General features: G+C 20.6%; 3 protein-coding genes across 3 annotated transcripts; all 3 read right to left on the bottom strand.

Annotated features, from left to right (window-relative positions):
- Positions 1 to 301: 301 nt before the first annotated feature.
- Positions 302 to 5,635, bottom strand: PF3D7_0501400 (interspersed repeat antigen; the record flags this gene model as incomplete). The annotated part of the gene is made up of 2 exons (XM_001351537.2): positions 302 to 5,164; positions 5,336 to 5,635. The coding sequence occupies 2 exons, from the start codon at positions 5,633 to 5,635 to the stop codon at positions 302 to 304; spliced, it is 5,163 nt and encodes a 1,720-aa protein (XP_001351573.2).
- A 4,395-nt stretch (positions 5,636 to 10,030) lies between these two features.
- Positions 10,031 to 11,214, bottom strand: PF3D7_0501300 (skeleton-binding protein 1; the record flags this gene model as incomplete). Its single annotated transcript, XM_001351536.1, has 2 exons — positions 10,031 to 10,321; positions 10,492 to 11,214. The coding sequence occupies 2 exons, from the start codon at positions 11,212 to 11,214 to the stop codon at positions 10,031 to 10,033; spliced, it is 1,014 nt and encodes a 337-aa protein (XP_001351572.1).
- Positions 11,215 to 14,654: 3,440 nt separating this feature from the next.
- Positions 14,655 to 16,079, bottom strand: PF3D7_0501200 (parasite-infected erythrocyte surface protein; the record flags this gene model as incomplete). The annotated part of the gene is made up of 2 exons (XM_001351535.1): positions 14,655 to 15,812; positions 16,011 to 16,079. The coding sequence occupies 2 exons, from the start codon at positions 16,077 to 16,079 to the stop codon at positions 14,655 to 14,657; spliced, it is 1,227 nt and encodes a 408-aa protein (XP_001351571.1).
- Positions 16,080 to 20,142: the final 4,063 nt, after the last annotated feature.

The raw sequence follows: 20,142 nt of genomic DNA, 5'->3' as shown, positions 1-20,142 counted from the left end.
ACCCAAATTTCTTTTAAGATTTATTCTTATAAAATTTAATTCAAAATGTTTATATTATTTCATTTAAAATAATAATTATTATTTTTTTTTATTCCTCTAATAATTGTTCATTTATATAACTATAAATTTGTAAGATATGAAATGTTTCATTTAAATATCTATAATTTTCTTATAATTGTATTATTTATTGTATACTCATTTAACATTTTTTTTTCTTCTTTTCAATTATTTTTATAAAACTATTGCATTTCCCTTTATTTTGTTTATTTAGTTTTCATTAATGTTTCTTATATTTCTTCGATTATTTTTTACCCTTTCCAAAGCTCATCCATGATTTAGCGCCCCTTTTACTTTTAGTTGGTTGTCCTTCATTTTCCGTCGATGGACTTTCTTTTGATTTATCATCTGCATTTGATTTACTCTTATTTTTTTTATCACTCTTGTCACCTTTTCCAAAGCTCATCCATGACCTGGATTTTTTGTTAGCAGAAGATGTTGGAGCATCTTTCGTAGCAGCTTGTACTGAATCATTTACTGGTGTTACTGGTTGTTGTGGTGTTGCTGGTTGTTGTGGTGTTGCTGGTTGTTGTGGTGTTACAGGTTGTTGTGGTTTTACAGTTTGTTGTGGTGTTACAGGTTGTTGTGGTGTGACTGGTTCTTGTGTTGTTACTGGTTCTTGTGTTGTTACTGGTTCTTGTGTTGTTACTGGTTCTTGTGTTGTTACTGGTTCTTGTGTTGTTACTGGTTCTTGTGTTGTTACTGGTTCTTGTGTTGTTACTGGTTCTTGTGTTGTGACTGTTTCTTGTGGTGCGACTGTTTCTTGTGTTGTGACTGTTGCTTGTGGTGCGACTGGTTCTTGTGTTGTAACTGGTTCTTGTGTTGTAACTGGTTCTTGTGTTGTAACTGGTTCTTGTGTTGTAACTGGTTCTTGTGTTGTAACTGGTTCTTGTGTTGTTACAGCTTCTTGAGTTGTTACTGTTTCTTGTGTTGTGGCTGGTTCTTGTGTTGTGGCTGGTTCTTGTGTTGTTACAGGTTCTTGTGTTGTTACTGGTTCTTGTGTTGTTACAGGTTCTTGTGTTGCGACTGGTTCTTGTGTTGCGACTGGTTCTTGTGTTGCGACTGGTTCTTGTGTTGCGACTGGTTCTTGTGTTGCGACTGGTTCTTGTGTTACGACTGGTTCTTGTGTTGTAACTGGTTCTTGTGTTGTAACTGGTTCTTGTGTTGTAACTGGTTCTTGTGTTGTAACTGGTTCTTGTGTTGTAACTGGTTCTTGTGTTGTAACTGGTTCTTGTGTTGTAACTGGTTCTTGTGTTGTAACTGGTTCTTGTGTTGTAACTGGTTCTTGTGTTGTTACAGCTTCTTGAGTTGTTACTGGTTCTTGTGTTATATAAGGTTCTTGTGTTATATAAGGTTCTTGTTCTTCTGTTTGTGTTTCTTTTTCATATGTTTCTTTCACACTTCCTAATGATGCCTTTTTATCCTTTTTATCTTTTCTTCCAAAACTGAGCCAACTGGATGTTTTCTTTTTTGTTGAAGTTTTGTTTTCAGATAATTTATTCAATGCATTATTATCACTTTCTGACCCTTTTTTCTTGTCAATATGTTCTTGTGTAGTTATTGATACTTGAGCTGTATCTGCTTCTTGTGTTGTAACTTGTTCTTGAGTTGTGACTGGTTCTTCAGTTGTTACTGAATCTTGTCCATTAACCGATATATGTGAATCTGCAGGTTGTTCTTTTTGTTCTTCAGCATTTTGTTTTACACCTTCTAATGAAGGTTTTTTTTCGTTTTTACTTTTTTTGTCATTTTTATCTCCTCTTCCAAATTTAAGCCAGCTACTTTTTTTTTTTTTTGTGTGAGATTTTTCTTCAGTTTCTTCTGATAAGCTGCTCAATGAATGGTTATCACCTTCTGATGCTTTCTTCTCATCATCATGTTCTTGTGTTGTGGTTAGTTCTTGTGTTGTGGTTGGTTCTTGTGTTAAGGTTGATTCTTGTGTTAAGGTTGATTCTTGTGTTAAGGTTGATTCTTGTGTTGCGATTGATTCTTGTGTTGCGGTTGGTTCTTGTGTTTCGGTTAATTCTTGTGTTGTCACTGGTTCTTGAGCTGTAACAGGTTCTTGTGTCGTTATAGATTCTTGTTCTGTTACTGTTTCTTGTGTTGCGATTGGTTCTTGTGTTGTAACCGTTTCTTGTGTGGTTAAGGGTTCTTCAGTTGTTATAGGTTCTTGATCTGTAACAGTTTCTTGAGCTGTAATAGGTTCTTGAGTTGTTACTGAATCTTGTGCATTAACAGATATTTGTGAATCTGTAGGCTGTTCTTTTTGTTCATCAGCATTTTGTTTTACACTTTCTAATGAAGGTTTTTTTTCGTTTTTACTTTTTTTGTCATTTTTATTTCCTCTTCCAAATTTAAGCCAGCTGCTTTTTTTTTTTTTTGTGTGAGATTTTTCTTGAGTTTCTTCCGATAAGCTGCTTAATGAAATGTTATCACCTTCTGATGCTTTCTTCTCATCAGCATGTTCTTGTGTTGTGGATGGTTCTTGTGTTGCGATTAGTTCTTGTGTTGTGACTGGTTCTTGAGCTGTAACAGGTTCTTGCGTAGTTATAGGTTCTTGTGCTGTTACTGTTTCTTGTGTTGTTGTTGGTTCTTGTTCTGTTACTGTTTCTTGTGTCGTGGTTGGTTCTTGTGTTGCGGTTGGTTCTTGTATTGTTACTGAATCTTGCGCATTAACAGATATTTGTGAATCTGTAGGTTGTTCTTTTTGTTCATCAGCATTTTGTTTTACACTTTCTAATGAAGGTTGTTTTTCGTTTTTACTTTTTTTGTCATTTTTATTTCCTCTTCCAAATTTAAGCCAGCTGCTTTTTTTTTTTTTTGTGTGAGATTTTTCTTGAGTTTCTTCCGATAAGCTGCTTAATGAAATGTTATCACCTTCTGATGCTTTCTTCTCATCAGCATGTTCTTGTGTTGTGGATGGTTCTTGTGTTGTGGATGGTTCTTGTGTTGCGATTAGTTCTTGTGTTGTGACTGGTTCTTGAGCTGTAACAGGTTCTTGCGTAGTTATAGGTTCTTGTGCTGTTACTGTTTCTTGTGTTGTTGTTGGTTCTTGTTCTGTTACTGTTTCTTGTGTCGTGGTTGGTTCTTGTGTTGCGGTTAGTTCTTGTGTTGTGGGTGGTTCTTGTGTTGCGGTTGGTTCTTGTATTGTTACTGAATCTTGCGCATTAACAGATATTTGTGAATCTGTAGGTTGTTCTTTTTGTTCATCAGCATTTTGTTTTACACTTTCTAATGAAGGTTTTTTTTCGTTTTTACTTTTTTTGTCATTTTTATTTCCTCTTCCAAATTTAAGCCAGCTGCTTTTTTTTTTTTTTGTGTGAGATTTTTCTTGAGTTTCTTCCGATAAGCTGCTTAATGAAATGTTATCACCTTCTGATGCTTTCTTCTCATCAGCATGTTCTTGTGTTGCGATTGATTCTTGTGTTGCGGTTGGTTCTTGTGTTTCGGTTAATTCTTGTGTTGTCACTGGTTCTTGAGCTGTAACAGGTTCTTGTGCTGTTACTGTTTCTTGTGTTGTTATTGGTTCTTGTGTTGTAACCGTTTCTTGTGTTGTAACCGTTTCTTGTGTGGTTAAGGGTTCTTCAGTTGTTATAGGTTCTTGTTCTGTAACTGTTTCTTGAGCTGTAATAGGTTCTTGAGTTGTTACTGAATCTTGTGCATTAACAGATATTTGTGAATCTGTAGGCTGTTCTTTTTGTTCATCAGCATTTTGTTTTACACTTTCTAATGAAGATTTTTTTTCGTTTTTACTTTTTTTGTCATTTTTATTTCCTCTTCCAAATTTAAGCCAGCTGCTTTTTTTTTTTTTTGTGTGAGATTTTTCTTGAGTTTCTTCCGATAAGCTGCTTAATGAAATGTTATCACCTTCTGATCCTTTTTTCTCATCAATATGTTCTTCTACTGTTACTGGTTCTTGTGTTGTTAATTGCTGTTCAGTAGTTACTGATTCTTGTTCAATATTATTTTCTTGAATGAGTGTGCGTTCTTGTTTTTCTTCAACATTTTGTTTAACACTTTCTAATGAAGATTTTTTTTCCTTCTTATTTTTCTTGTCATTTTTATTTCCTCTTCCAAATTTAAGCCAGCTGCTTTTTTTTTTTTTTGTGTGAGATTTTTCTTGAGTTTCTTCCGATAAGCTGCTTAATGAAATGTTATCACCTTCTGATCCTTTTTTCTCATCAATATGTTCTTCTACTGTTACTGGTTCTTGTGTTGTTACTGGTTCTTGTGTTGTTACTGGTTCTTGTGTTGTTACTGGTTCTTGTGTTGTTACTGGTTCTTGTGTTGTTACTGGTTCTTGTGTTGTTACTGGTTCTTCTATTGTTACTGGTTCTTGTGTTGTTACTGGTTCTTCTATTGTTACTGGTTCTTGTGTTGTTACTGGTTCTTGTGTTGTTACTGGTTCTTGTGGTGTTACTGGTTCTTGTGTTGTCACAGGTTCTTGTGTTGTCGCAGGTTCTTGTGTTGTCACAGGTTCTTGTGTTGTCACAGGTTCTTGTGTTGTCACAGATTCTTGTGTTGTTACAGGTTCTTGTGGTGTCACAGGTTCTTGTGGTGTCACAGGTTCTTGTGGTGTCACAGGTTCTTGTGGTGTCACAGGTTCTTGTGATGTCACAGGTTCTTGTACTGTGACTGGTTCTTGTACTGTGACTGGTTCTTGTACTGTGACTGGTTCTTGTACTGTGACTGGTTCTTGTACTGTGACTGGTTCTTGTACCGTTATAGGTTCTTGTGTTGTTACAGGTTCTTGTGTTGTTACAGGTTCTTGTACTGTGACTGGTTCTTGTACTGTGATTGATTCTTGTGGTGTCACTGGTGCATGTGATGTGACTGGTTCTTGTGGAGTCACTGGTTCTTGTGGAGTCACTGGTTCTTGTGGAGTCACTGGTTCTTGTGTTTCGACTGTTTCTTGTGGTGTGGCTGCTGCTTGTGTTGTGACTGTTTCTTGTGGTGTCACTGGTGGTTGTGTTTGAGAAGACTCTTTTACTTCATTAATTTCCTTATTTTGATTACTATTTTCTTGCTGTGTTGCATTAGAACTTTGAACGCTTGCTAAATTAAATTTTTCTTCAAAATTTTTATTGTATGTTTGTGATTTCTTTCGCTAAAGAAAAAATATAAAAATATATGAATATAAATATTTACAATATTATAATGAATATGTATAATTAAAACATGTATGATAGGTTAAAATTATTTTATACATGAATATTTTTTATTATATAACATTTATTATTATTATGATTATTATTAATATTTATTTTATTTTCCTTACACAAAAATTAACAATAGAAATAATTATCAAAATTAATTGATAAAATGTCAATGTATCTAGGGTATTTGAAATTGATGATGGTACTAATGGATTTACTTCATTTTCGTTATTTGTTGTCAATGTAGAAGTAATTGTTTCTATATTTATTTCATTTGGTAAATGCGCATTCAATGCACTTATTTGATCAGGTGTTAGATTCGTAAGAGTAGCGGTATTTTGTGGATTTTCATTGTTGCTTGTAAGACTTGAATATTCATCTACATTTATGCTTGTACTAGAAGCTTTATTTTGTGATTCCATTTCTATATTATATACTATTGTAAGGTATCAAGAACAAAATAAAAAAAATATGATTATATTTTTTTTTATATACACTTATATTTAAAAAAAAAAAAAATGTGTCTCAAAACATAAAAAGTTGGAACAAATATATTTTTTTTTTTTTTATTCTATTGAATCTTTAAAATATAATTTTTTTATAAAATAAATATGTGAAGACAAGCTTTATAAATTGTAAATGAAAAAAAAAAAAAAAAAAAAAAAAGGTTCTTTCACTTATTTATATAATTTATATAAAATGTATACAAAAAAAAAATATGAATAATTTTTAAATACATGAATCTATAACATATAACACAAAAACCTAACGCATATATAAATATATATGATTATATTTAAATGTTTTTTTCTACCTTGTACATTATAAACAACTTTTTATTATTTGAAAAAAAAAAAAAAAAAACAATATGAATAACAATATTGTATTTAAAATATAGTATTATAAATAATAGTATTCATACATTTTTTTATAAATTTTATTATATTCTTCATAAATAAAAACAAGAAAGGTATATTAAAACATAATATAAAAATAAAATTTAAACAATATTATATTATTATTTCTTCTGATGTATTTTAAATTATTTTTTTTTTATAGTTTTTAATTTTCATAATTTTAAGAATTAAAAATTTCATAAGAAAGATAAAAACATATAAATGTTGTATATATATATATATAATTAATTAAAAGTGGTTGTATATATTAAATATAAAAATAATAAAAATTATTATATACATTTATACATAATATATATATATATATATATTTTTTTTATTAATATATATAATTTTATTTTATAAAAGATAAATTTTTTTTTCTTTCTTATTTTTTTGTTTATCTTTTGGGGGAATAAAATTTACAAAAAATATATAAATATAAAAATTATATATTATTTATAGTATAATTATGTAATATATATAATAATAATAAATAATAATAATAATAAAATTATAAAAATTTTATTTTATAAATTGTTTAAGCATACATTAATTATAATTTATTTATTTATATTTAAAAATAAAATTATATTCTTCTTCTTATAAAAGAAATACATTTTTTTATAAAATGCGGAATAATAATTTATTTTTGTTATATGCATGATGATGAAAAAAAAAAAAAAAAATATGCTTCCTCTAAAATTTGGTTTAGGAAAAAGTGACATTTTATTAAAATTAATAATGTTCTTAAGAATTAAATGATACATATTTTATTTTTTAAAATATTTCGTTACCTATGGAGGAATTATGAAAGAATACTATGTTTATATAATATAATATGTAATGTATTTTTTTTTTAATTTATTCATTTTATTCATAATATATAATAAAAAAGTCATTGAAAAAAAAGGAGAATGAATAATATAAAGTTTATTTTTTATAAAAATAATAAAAATGAATTCACTTTTTTGTTTATATTTTTATATTCATTTTTTAATATTTTTATTTTTCTAAATTTTTTATATACCTTTTTTTTTATAACGGTGTTGTTTTTATTTTACATATTTGTTGTTTCTATTTTAAATAAAAAATTATTTAATGTTAATATATAAATATATATAATAATTTTAATAATAAATATAAAATAATTATTATAAATTTTTATTTAAATATATTATATTATATATTTTTTTTAAATATAAAAGTATGCTTTAAAATAGGTTATATATATAAATATAGAAAAATAATTAAATTTTAATATTAAGGTAATCCCCATAAGTTATTTTTATTAATTTTTGTTTAATCGTTGTAAAATAAAATATATTTTTCTTATTTATACATTTATATATTTTTTATAAGAAAAAAAAAAAAATATAATTTTTAAAACAATACAAACTTATTTTTAATAATGTATAATAAAAAAAAATGTATTTTATAGCTAAGTCTTTACGAAATTAAAAATTAATTATTTAATTGATCGCTAAATATATATTATTTTATTTCTTCGTTTTAGTTGTATTTTACCATATTAATAAAATCCAATCATGGTTATAAATAAATATATTTATTTCTATATAAATTATAAATATGCTTATAAAAAAGGAGAATACATAAATAACAAAGTTTATTATTATTTAAATATTAACATGAAAATTATTTTTTCATATATATATATATATATATATATAATTTTCCCATTTTTATAAAAATGGGCTTATGGATATAATATAATATATAATATTATAATATATTTATTTAATGATTTAAATAAATCCTTGAACTATTATTAGGATATGTGAAAAATAAATGATATATGGCTTTAATAAATAGTTATTAAATTTTAATTTTTTTCTTGTATTTTAATTATTTAATAAGAAACAAATTTTTTAATTGAATACAATCTCATATTATCATATTACGTTATAAAATAACATTGAAAAAAATATATTAATATTTAAGAGTATATATATATATATATATATATATATATAGGTGAAATATGTATATATATTTTCCTTATTTTACATGAGAAATATTATGGTTATTTTTTTTTTTTTTTTCATTATATTTCATATTAATAATAAAATATATTTTCCGCATATTTTCGTGATATAAAAAATATGCGCGTATCCCTTTAGTACAAGTACATTTTATTTTATATTGTATATTTGTTATTATGAAACTTTATTTTATTTATTATTATTAAGTTTTTAATATTTTTTTTTATATTTTACAATTATATTATATTATATATATTAATGGTATAAAATAAAAATAATATAATATTTTTATATATTTTATTATACTTTCTATTATACAATTTTAATATATGCAATTCTTCTTGAACATTTTAATGCTATTCCATAATATATAAAGACAAAATTATAAATATATATATATATATATATATATATATATATATATATATAATATATTTATGTACATGTTTAATATATGCTTAAGTATTTAAATACGTCTGTCACTATTTTATTAAAAATTCCATAGGGGAATACAAAAATATTTAAGAGTATACGATGCCATATATATAATATATTTTTTCCATATTTTATTATTTTTGATAAAATATATTATAATATAAGAAATATATATTTATATGTGTATCCAATTAAATAATTAATAATATAACATAAAATAAAATGAAAAAAATATATATATATATATAATATATATTTATATATGTAGATATAATTTTCATGTGAATAAAAAAAAAAAAATATACTTAATATATATTGTTCACATTTTTTGGAGAATTAATTAAAAAAATATGATAATAATTCATAATGTTAAAAATGGGAACAATATTAATTTATTATTTAATAAATATATAACAAATGATATTGAATTCTTAATTTGTGTGTATAATAATAGGAATGAAAATATTCATATAATTTTTTAAGAATATTATAAAATAAAAGGTATAGCTATTGGGAAAAAATGAAGATATGAATTAATATATATTTATATGAAAAAATTATAATTGAAAAAGAAAAAAAGAAAAAGAAAACATATTAATTTTGAATAATGATAAAAAAAAAAAATATATATATATATATATGTGACATTTCTTTTAAGTTTTATTATGCAATAATGTTTATATTTAATTGTACAGTCTTTAGATATTTATAATATATGTGTACATTGTTAAATTCATTTTATATGGTTTTTTTAGAAGTAATAATGTATATTTTTTTGGAAAATATATAGAGAGTTTAATAAAAACAATAATTATATTATGTTGTGAACGTTTTTAATTATGTATGCATACAAAAAATATACAATAATAAAATATTCCTTATAAAAAATAATATGACATTTAAAAATATATAGAAAAAAAAAAGAAAAGGAATTTATAATACACAAAAAGAATTAAAAAAAATATACATATATATATATATATATATATATATATATATATATATATAATACATATGTATATATAAACAAAAACAAATTAAATTTTCATATACATAAACGATCAAAAGTTTTAATTAAAATATGAATTATGTAATAAAAAAAAAAAAAAAAGGTTAAAAAATAATAAAATAATAAAAGGAAAACATATATAATTGTAGCAAAAATATTAATATATAATAAAATTAATTTTTTAATTTAGGAAGAACTTACAAATAAATAAATAAATAAATATAAATATATATATATATATATATATGTTTATTTATACATATATAAATATGGAGAGAATTATTTAATGAAAAAAGAAAAAACATATTCATCTACAAATATATTCATATTTGTTAATTTTATTTAAGTAACGAATATAATCCATCTATTACGTTTTTGTTTCGTGAGGAATGATTGTCTTTTTTTTTTTTTTTTTTTTTTTACTATTTCAAATTCTCATTATTGTTGGCACAATTGATTTATAATAATTTATCTTTAGGTTTCTCTAGCAACTGTTTTTGTTGTGGATTTGGTTGTGGATTGTTGTTGTGTGTTTTGTTGTGTGTTTTGTTGTGCGTTTTGTTGTGGGTTCTGTTGTGTTTTTTGTTGTGTGTTTTGTTGTGTGTTTTGTTGTGCGTTTTGTTGTGCGTTTTGTTGTGCGTTTTGTTGTGCGTTTTGTTGTGCGTTTTGTTGTGCGTTTTGTTGTGCGTTTTGTTCTGGGTTTTGTTCTGGGTTTTGTTCTAGCATTTGTTCTTTTTTTTGTTTTTTTGCTAGGTAATATCCTTTCTGTAATATTAAAAATAGAATAAATAAAAATATTATGTATGAATAAATGGATCAAATTATATATGTACAGATAAATATATAAACATAATATGATAGATTATATATATATATATATATATATATTTATGTATAAATTTATAAATTTTTTATACTATTTTTTTTATTATTACTCTTTTTCCTAAGTTGTAAAAGTTGATGAACAATAATATGTTAATAACAAAGAATAGGAATATCACAACATAGAGATAATTTTGTTTAGCAACATGTACGGCTTGTTTTGCAAAATCTGCAAAAAATTGTACTCTAAGAATAGGGGACATAGATTCGGCTGGAGATTCTACTTCGTATTCATTAAGTAAAGCTTCTTGAGCCATTCTACGTTGCCAACAAGGAGTACTTTCAAGAAATTCTCTAAAGCTTGAAAAACCGTCATCGTCGAGATAATCATCTACTGGAGGTGATACCTCAGATGGTACCAAATCAGTTGTGGATTCAGTATTTTCTGGTATTACATCTTTTAATTCGGTAGTTGCAAGTGCCTCTGCTGCATCACCAACTAAATTTCCTAAACCGCTTGCTGCATCACCAACTAAACTTCCTATACCGCTTGCTGCACCTCCAACTATATTTCCTATACCGCTTGCTGCACCTCCAACTATATTTCCTATACCGCTTGCTGCTTCACCAACTAAATTTCCTAAACTACTAGCTGCTTCTCCAACTAAACTTCCAATACCACTAGCTGTATCACTTACTGCATCAGTAACATTTGTTGCTGCATCCGAAACTACTTCGGCCAATTTTTCGGTTGTCTCTGGTACTGCATCCTGTAATTGTGTTGGTTCGTCGGCTAAATCAGTAAAAAAATCAAATGCTCGAGCTGCGCTACACATTTTTTTCAAATTATTAAATTAAAATTTTTTTGATTCTAATAGATTTTATCTTAATTATATCCTTATTAATTACAAACAAATATCCCTATATTGACAATAAAAAAAAGAAAATAAAAAACAAATGAACAACATTGTAATAATATATATATATATATAAATATTGATAAAAAATATAAGTAAATGTTAAATGGCATATATTTTATTTTTAAAAATATTCATTCTCTATAATATAAATATAATTTAGTTTATATTATATGCATATAGAAATATTTAATATATAAAATTATGAATATGTATTATAGAATTAATATTTCAATAAATATACATACATGCATACATACATACATACATACATATATATATATATATATATATATATATATATTATATAAAAAATATATATTTCTATGTGAATTTACCTCTTTAACAAATTTAAAACATAAAAGGAGGGTTGTATCGATAATTTTTTTTTCTTATTTATTTTTTAAAAGAAATGAATATTTTCCTTAGGAATATTTTATTATATATATATATATATATATTTTTATTATTATTTTATATGTATGAAAATAAATTATTATAAATATAATAAGAAATATATATATATATATTATTATTATTATTATTTTATTTTTTTTTTTTAATGTACCTATAAAATTATTAAATTAAAAATATAGAAATATTAATAAAATTTATATAGAATGGTTGAAAATTAATTTTTATATTTTTTTAATTTTACTTTTTTTGTTTATTTTTTTATTTTATTTTTTTTTTTTTTTTGTGGCTTATAAAATAATGGATAACGGAATTTATTATCATATAAATTATAAATATATAAATATATTTTATTTTTTTATAAAAATATGTAATATTTTTATTTTTAAATTATATATTTTTTCTAGTTTTTTTGGTTTCTTAATTTTTTTTAGATTTGAATAAATTTAACAAAAAATGGTCATAAAAAAAAAAAGTATTTTAAGAATACGTAAATTTTTTTTTTTTTTTTTTTCCCTTGTTCTAAATAAAGAATTAAATAAATATATATATAATATATAAATAATTATATTATTATTAATATATAAATATGTAAATAATATATATATAGATATATGATATATAAAATAAAAATATTATATATAAAAAAATATTCGTTAGATAATAATTCTTTTTTAACTATGTTGTAAATTTTAAAAAAAATATATTTATTAATTAAAAAAAACATAATATAGTATATATTTTTTTTTTTATGTAACATATGTATCATTATAAAGGGAGAGATCATACATTGATACGTATATAATAATAATACATTATAATATTTTAATTTTATGTTATCATTTATTTTTTTTTTTTAATTACCTTTTTAGAAGAAAATAGATATAAAATTCAATTTTTTTTTGTATATATTTAAAATTTTATTTTTAAAAATAATAGGAAAAAAATAACATTTTTTATTTTTTTAAAATATATTTTGAAAATAGAAAAAAAAAAAAAATGTATATAAATATTTTTTTTATCCGTATTCTATATATGTAATTTATATTTTTTGTAAACTAAAAAAAAATACATATATGAAAATATGGTTGTATATAAAGATTAAACAAATTTAAATATTATAAATAATATAAAAATTATTATTAAGTATTTTTTGTTTTTCTAATTTAGAAAAAAATTATATTTTCGTTTTTTTTTTTTTTTTTTTTTTTTTTTTGGAAGGAAAAAATGAAAATTTTTTTTAATAAATAAGTTATTAAATAAGATATTATATATATATATATATATTATATATATTATATATATATATATGTATATAATATAATATATATAAATATCTTATATAAAATAAAAAGTAAATATTTGGTATATATTTTTAGGGGTCAACATGTGTTATATTATAATATTATTATATTGTATATTTTATCACCCATTGGGGGATAAGAAATATACATGTATTTTTGCATGTATTCTATTATTTTTGTTAATTGTAAAAAAGAGGGAAAAAAAAATATATATTATAATATATATATAAATATATATATTATATAAATAATAAATTAAACCCCAATTCTAATATTATTATATTATATAATATATAAAATATCTATAAGGGTAAAAAAAAAAAAGGTATATGAAAAAAATATATTACATTTTTATATATATTTTTTCCCAATAATTTTTTCTTATTATAACCAAAATGATACTAATATATCTACCATTCGTTCACATTATTTTACTTAAATAAATACTCATAGTTCTGTTAATATATTTTAGTACGTTATTTTAAAATTATATATTAATATTACCAATATTATATTACAAAAAAAGAAAAAAAAAAAGAAACAATTTAATATAAAAGATCTTATATATTTTATATATATATAAAGGCCATTTTGTATGTGTTTGAATATATCTTTATGTTTTTACTTTATTATAAATTATCATACACGAAATAAATATCGTTCTTTATTTTGTAAAGCAAAAAAAAAAAAAAAAAAAATAAATAAATGAAAATATTATAATATGATTTATTTTTGTACGTCCTAAATAAAAATAACATATATGATAAATTATTTTTATTAATTGTTATTAATTAAATATATATTTATTTTTAATTTTTTTTGAGTTGTATAAAAAGTACAAGGTTTTAACTAAATAAAAAATATATATATATATATTTTTTTTTTTTTTATAATATAAAATATATATGATGTAAATATATATTTGAAGAATTTTTCTGTTTTAGAATCACAATTATTAATATATGTGTCTGTATAACTTCTTATAGTTTTATTATATAATTTTTTAAATAAATTTTTATAACAAAAAAAAAATTAAAATATTTGCATATATATATTTTACAAGTTGCTATGTATATATTTAATGGATGGTTATGTGGATTAAATTTTGTGTAATTTTTTTTTTTTTTTAAAAAAAAAAGAATATAATATTTCGATATATTTTTTTGTTTTAATACAGAATTATGAACTTTAAAATGTAGATTAATTTTTTTTTTTTTTTTTTTTAATTTAACATTTTATATAAGGTACAATAGTATAAAGGCACATATATATATATATATATATATGATAACGTAAAAATGAAGATTATTTTTAATTATATAAAAAAATAATATTTTAATAATTTTAGTTCCTATATACAACAAATTTATATAATTGTTAGAGTTTTAAATCTATTATATAAGACATATATACGCATATTAGATGTATATATAAATATATATATATTATTATATATATATATACATATATAATATATTTCAGTGGTAAACATATTTATAATAAACAAACATAAGTTATAATATTACTTTATATTATAACACGAAAATATATGAAGGGACAAATGATTCACGAATATATAGAACAACAAAAATGGGTTCACATATATATATATATATATAAATATATATATGTATGTATAATTTAAGTTAGTAATAAATTATGAAGACCTAATGATATAGAAAAACTTAATATGGTCGCAAAAAATTCTTCTGGATTATTTTGATGCATGTGTAACATTACAGGTCCTAATATTGAAATACAAGATGCTATAAATATGACCATGATGCTTTTGTTATATATTTTTTTAAGTTTCATAACTTCATTAATATATTGTTCTTTAAGTTCCATATATTTATGTTTGTAAGTATTAATTTGTTGTAACAAATGTTTAACCAAATTGTCATGATTTTTTTTAAAGTATCCAAATATAGATCCTAAAAGTTTATCTTCTATAGATGCATAATCATTAGGGTCAAGTGCGTAACTAAATTTGTTATCCTCTTTGTTCCATAAATCCTCTCTTAATATTTCACCTGCTTGGGGAAATGAACCAAGTATTAGAGTTCTTGATTCTTGGCGTATCTCTTTTTCTGGAGGTGCTTGACCTACCATTTGAGGTTTATGATTTTCCTCATGTTTATGATTTTCCTCATGTTTATGAACTTCCTCAGGTTTATGAACTTCTTCATGTTTATGAACTTTCTCATGTTTATGAAATTCCTCAGGTTTATGAAATTCCTCAGGTTTATGAACTTCTTCATGTTTATGAAGTTTCCTATGTTTATGAATTTCCTCATGTTTATGAACTTCCTCAGGTTTATTATGTACATTTGATTCTGTGTCGTTTGCATAATTTTCAAAAAATACATTATAATATCCTTTCAATATTTCTTTGTACATATTTTTTTTATCTTCATATGAGGGACCTTCTTTATAGTTATGTTGATTTGATTCTTTACTTTCATCTTCTTTATGCATTATTTCATAATTGTTTAATAACGTTTGTAAAAATTGATCGAAAGCTTCTTTTTTATTAACAGATTTGTCATTGAAAGAATTATGATTGTTCATATTTGCATTTGACTCTTCGTGATTTTTTGGCAAATTATGAGAATATTCATCATGATTTGGCGTGTGTGTATTATTTGTATCTTGTTCATTTTTATAATGATTTATATGTTTTAGAAAATTAAATGTATTTTTTTGGTTTGCAAACATGTCATTAAAATCTGCTAATGTTCTAACTACTGGTTGATTTAATTTCGTATGTCCCTTATGGCCAGATTTGGGATATGACCTCTGAAAGAAAATAAAAAATAAAAAATTAATATAACAATGATTAAAGGTAAATTATAAATACATACAAATATATATATATATATATATATATAAAGATTTTTATTCTTTATAAGCGTTATAAAAGGCGTATTAATTGTACTATAAAAACATACATATATATATATATATATATTATTCTGAATATCATGTACGTCTTACCGTTTTCCCATATTTTAAAAGCCAAAAGAAAAAGGTAAATACGACAAGTTTTGCAAAAAAGAGTAACATGTTTATTTATTTATTTAACTATTAATAATTTTTTTGTATTTTTTTGTTAATATTTTTATATATAATGTTTTAACTGTTATAATATAATAATTCTTATGAATTTTATACGTTTTTTTTTTTTAATTTCAATTACTTTTAAAATTTATATACTACCACGATAATTGAAAAAAAAGGAAAAAAAAAAAAAAAAAAAAAATTAAAATGAAATAAGGATCTATATTATATATTTAAAAAAAAAAAGAAATGAATAAAAATAATAATAGATATATTTATTAATTTATAAAAACGTTATTACATTAAGTTTTATTATTATTAAAAACTAAAAAGAAGAATATATAAGAAAACAAAATTTTTTGGTCAGATTTAATATAAAAGAAATATATATATAAATAACTATACATATATATACATATATATATATATATATATATATAGTGGAAATTTAAATTTTAATATTATAATTTTTTTTTTTTTTTAATAATGATTTGAAAAAATTATATAATGTGTAAATATATAATTATATAATTTTAAATGCTTAATAATAAATGATTAAAATTAAAAGAATATTTCATAAATAATATTAGAATATATATTTCTTTAATATTATATAAGTGAGAACTATATTTTCCAAAAATGTTCCTAAAAATTAAGTACTTTATTTTCTATTTGAAATAAAGCAAAAGAAAAAAAAAATATATATATATATATATATATAAACAATAAAAAAACAATAAGAACACAATAAAAAAATCAAAAAAAATTAAAATAAAAAAATACATATATATATATATTATATATATAAACAATAAAAAAAAAACAATAAGAACACAATAAAAAAAAAAAAAAAAAAAAAAAAAAAAATTATATATATATATATATATATTTATAAAAGGTAAAAAAATCAATAAGAAAACAATAAAAAAATCAAAAAAAGAAAAAGGAAAAGAATTTAAATGTGATTATAAATCATACTTTTGTATATTATCCAATTAGCATTTTATTGTACATTTATAATCTATGATTTCTTGATAATATTAGTAATGCATATATTATATTTATACAAAAGGACTAGAAAATAAAACATGTAAACAATGTTATAATAATATCAATAAATTTTTTTTTTATAATCAATATTATAAAATTACAATATATTATGTTATATATTATCTTAGAAATATAAGAGATAAAGGTAATTTTTCTATAAAGTTCCATACATGCGCCATCATTTATATTACCTGATTATAATATATACATATATATATTGTTTATTTATATATGGAAAAATACGTAATATGCAAGGAAATAAAATTAGAAAAAAGAAGAAAATAGATACAGAGAGGGATAATAATATATATATATATATATATATATATATATAATTCAGAATAATATAATAATAAAATAAAAAAACTAATAAGATGAATTATGTATTATTTAAATATATTTTTTTAAAATAATAAAAAAAAAGAAATTTAGATGTTCCTATTATATATATATATATATATATAAATATATAATATTATAATTTTGCTTTATTTTTACATATATGTGTTATTGCTTTTAAAAAATTTTTGAATAATAATATATAATTTCAGTTGTGTTTCTTTAAAAAAAAGGATCTAATTAATATATTTATTACTTTATTATTATTACTATTGTTATATATTATATATAATATATTATAATGAAATTAAATTTATCCGCTATAATTTATATAAAGAATTTAAAAGGATTGATGCTGCATTGTGTGATATAAATCATATAATTACGGAGGGAGATTAAATAATTCGATTTATTTATATATATATTTTTTTAAATTAACATTTTGATTTTATAAATATTATTTGGATATAAGGTTCCATATCCCCAAAAAAAAATAGGTAAATAAATAAATTATTACGTATATGTATATATATATATATATTACATTTTGATATACATAAAAAGTGGGGAAAAAAAGAAAAAAAGAAAAAAAAAAAAAGATTTAATCAGTTTTTTATAAATGGAATATTTATTTATAATTTCACCATTTCCTAAATGTAAAATAAAGTAATAAATTTCATTGTGTTTACTCCTATATATGGAAAAATATATTATAACAATAAAAAATGTTAAGTAATAATAAATATAAAATTAGGAATTTAATAATTTCCTTTTTATCAATTATTACCATTTTGTAACATCATATTTATTCAAACATAAAATAAAAATAAATAAACAAATATATATATATATATATATAGAGGAACAGAAAAATATAGAATATTAAAATATTCTAGATATTAAATTTCTTTTCCTTTTGAAAACGTATATAATATCCGTAAAAATATAATAAAATAATGTAAAGAACAGAACAATACAAATATTATACATAATCTTTTGAAGATGTTTTTATGTGTTATAATATTTATAAACTAAATATTAAATCAATATTGACTAATATATATATATATATATATATATATATGTATATATGTATAATATGTATTTATATATGTATTATGTATTATAAATGTATATATATATAATGGTTCATTTAATTTATTTTGCCTTTTTTTTTTTTCTTACACTTATAATATAGTTTTATAATTTAATAATACCTAAACGTGTTTATTAGAATGTACTTTTTAAATTATTATTTTTATTCAACATGATATATATAATATTTTATTTGCACTTTTTCTAAATAATTCATAACTTTACGAGTTTTATAAATATATATATATATATATATATATATATATATATATATATGTAATATTTTTCTTGAATTAAATTACATTTTTATTGTGATGATATTTTAATTTTTTAATTTTTGCATTTTAAAAATAAAATATATATTTTATATTATGTAATATTTGTAGAAGCATTTTTTTTTTTTTTTTTTTTTGGTTCATTTATTTGTTTTTAAAAAAGTATATTTATAAATATATTATATTATTTTTTATTGTACTTAAAAATATTATTTGTTATTGAATTACTTAAAAAATATATAATTTTTAAAGGGTTACCAAAATTATATATTTTATTTATTTATTTTATTTGTTTTTAGGTATTTTGTTATTTTCTTAAAAAAATCCTTTAAATATATTAAAGAATTGAAAAAAATATTCTTACAAATTGCTACCAAAAAAAAATTATTTTTTTAAGATCAAAAGAATTAATGAATATATAATTTATTATATATTTTGTATTTATATATATATTATATTATATAATATATATTATTTATATATATATAAAATATATATATTTAAAATTATATATATTATATTTTTATTATATATTAAAAAAGAATATATTAATAAAATTACAGTGCTTATATAATAAGTATATAAATTTTAAAGATATTATATTTTTTTTCGTTTTTTGTTTTTTTATAAGTAATTAAAATATATGGGTAAAAAAAAAAAATATATCGTGTTTTAGAATTTGTACATTTTTATATGATATTATAACAAATAATAAATTATATAATAAGTTCTATAAAAAAAAAAAAAAAAAAAAAAAAAATGGACTTAATTTTAATATAAATAGAAAAGTTTTACCATAATATATTATTGTTTTATTTTTAAATAATTTTTTTTTTTTTTTCCGAAATTTATATTTCTTATATATCAAATAATTAATATATATAAATATATTATTAATATATATTTAATACATGAAAAAATTATAGTTTTTTAATTTAATTATAATATATAATAATATATATATATTATTATATATATAATATATATATATTTGAATTTGTTAAAGCCACCCGAACATAACAAAACCGTTAATTTGGTTTTTTATAATATTATATATTTAAAATATTCTTATTATATATATATATATATATATATATATAATATTATAGAATGTTTCTTTTTTAATTTTTGGTTATATAATTTTTGTTTAACAAGAATATATTATATAATTATTACATTATATATACAAAAAGATGATAATGTTTTTATGAGAATAATATGAGTTGCATTATTTTGTTCATAATGTAATTTTTAAGTTTTTATTGTTATATAATTACTTTTTTGTTATATATATAGTATATATTTATTTT

This window comes from Plasmodium falciparum (genome assembly GCF_000002765.6).
Source record: "Plasmodium falciparum 3D7 genome assembly, chromosome: 5".
NCBI classification, from domain to species: Eukaryota; Apicomplexa; class Aconoidasida; order Haemosporida; family Plasmodiidae; genus Plasmodium; species Plasmodium falciparum.
The sequence above is the reverse complement of the archived record's forward strand: the minus strand, read 5'-3'. Positions and strand labels throughout refer to the sequence as shown.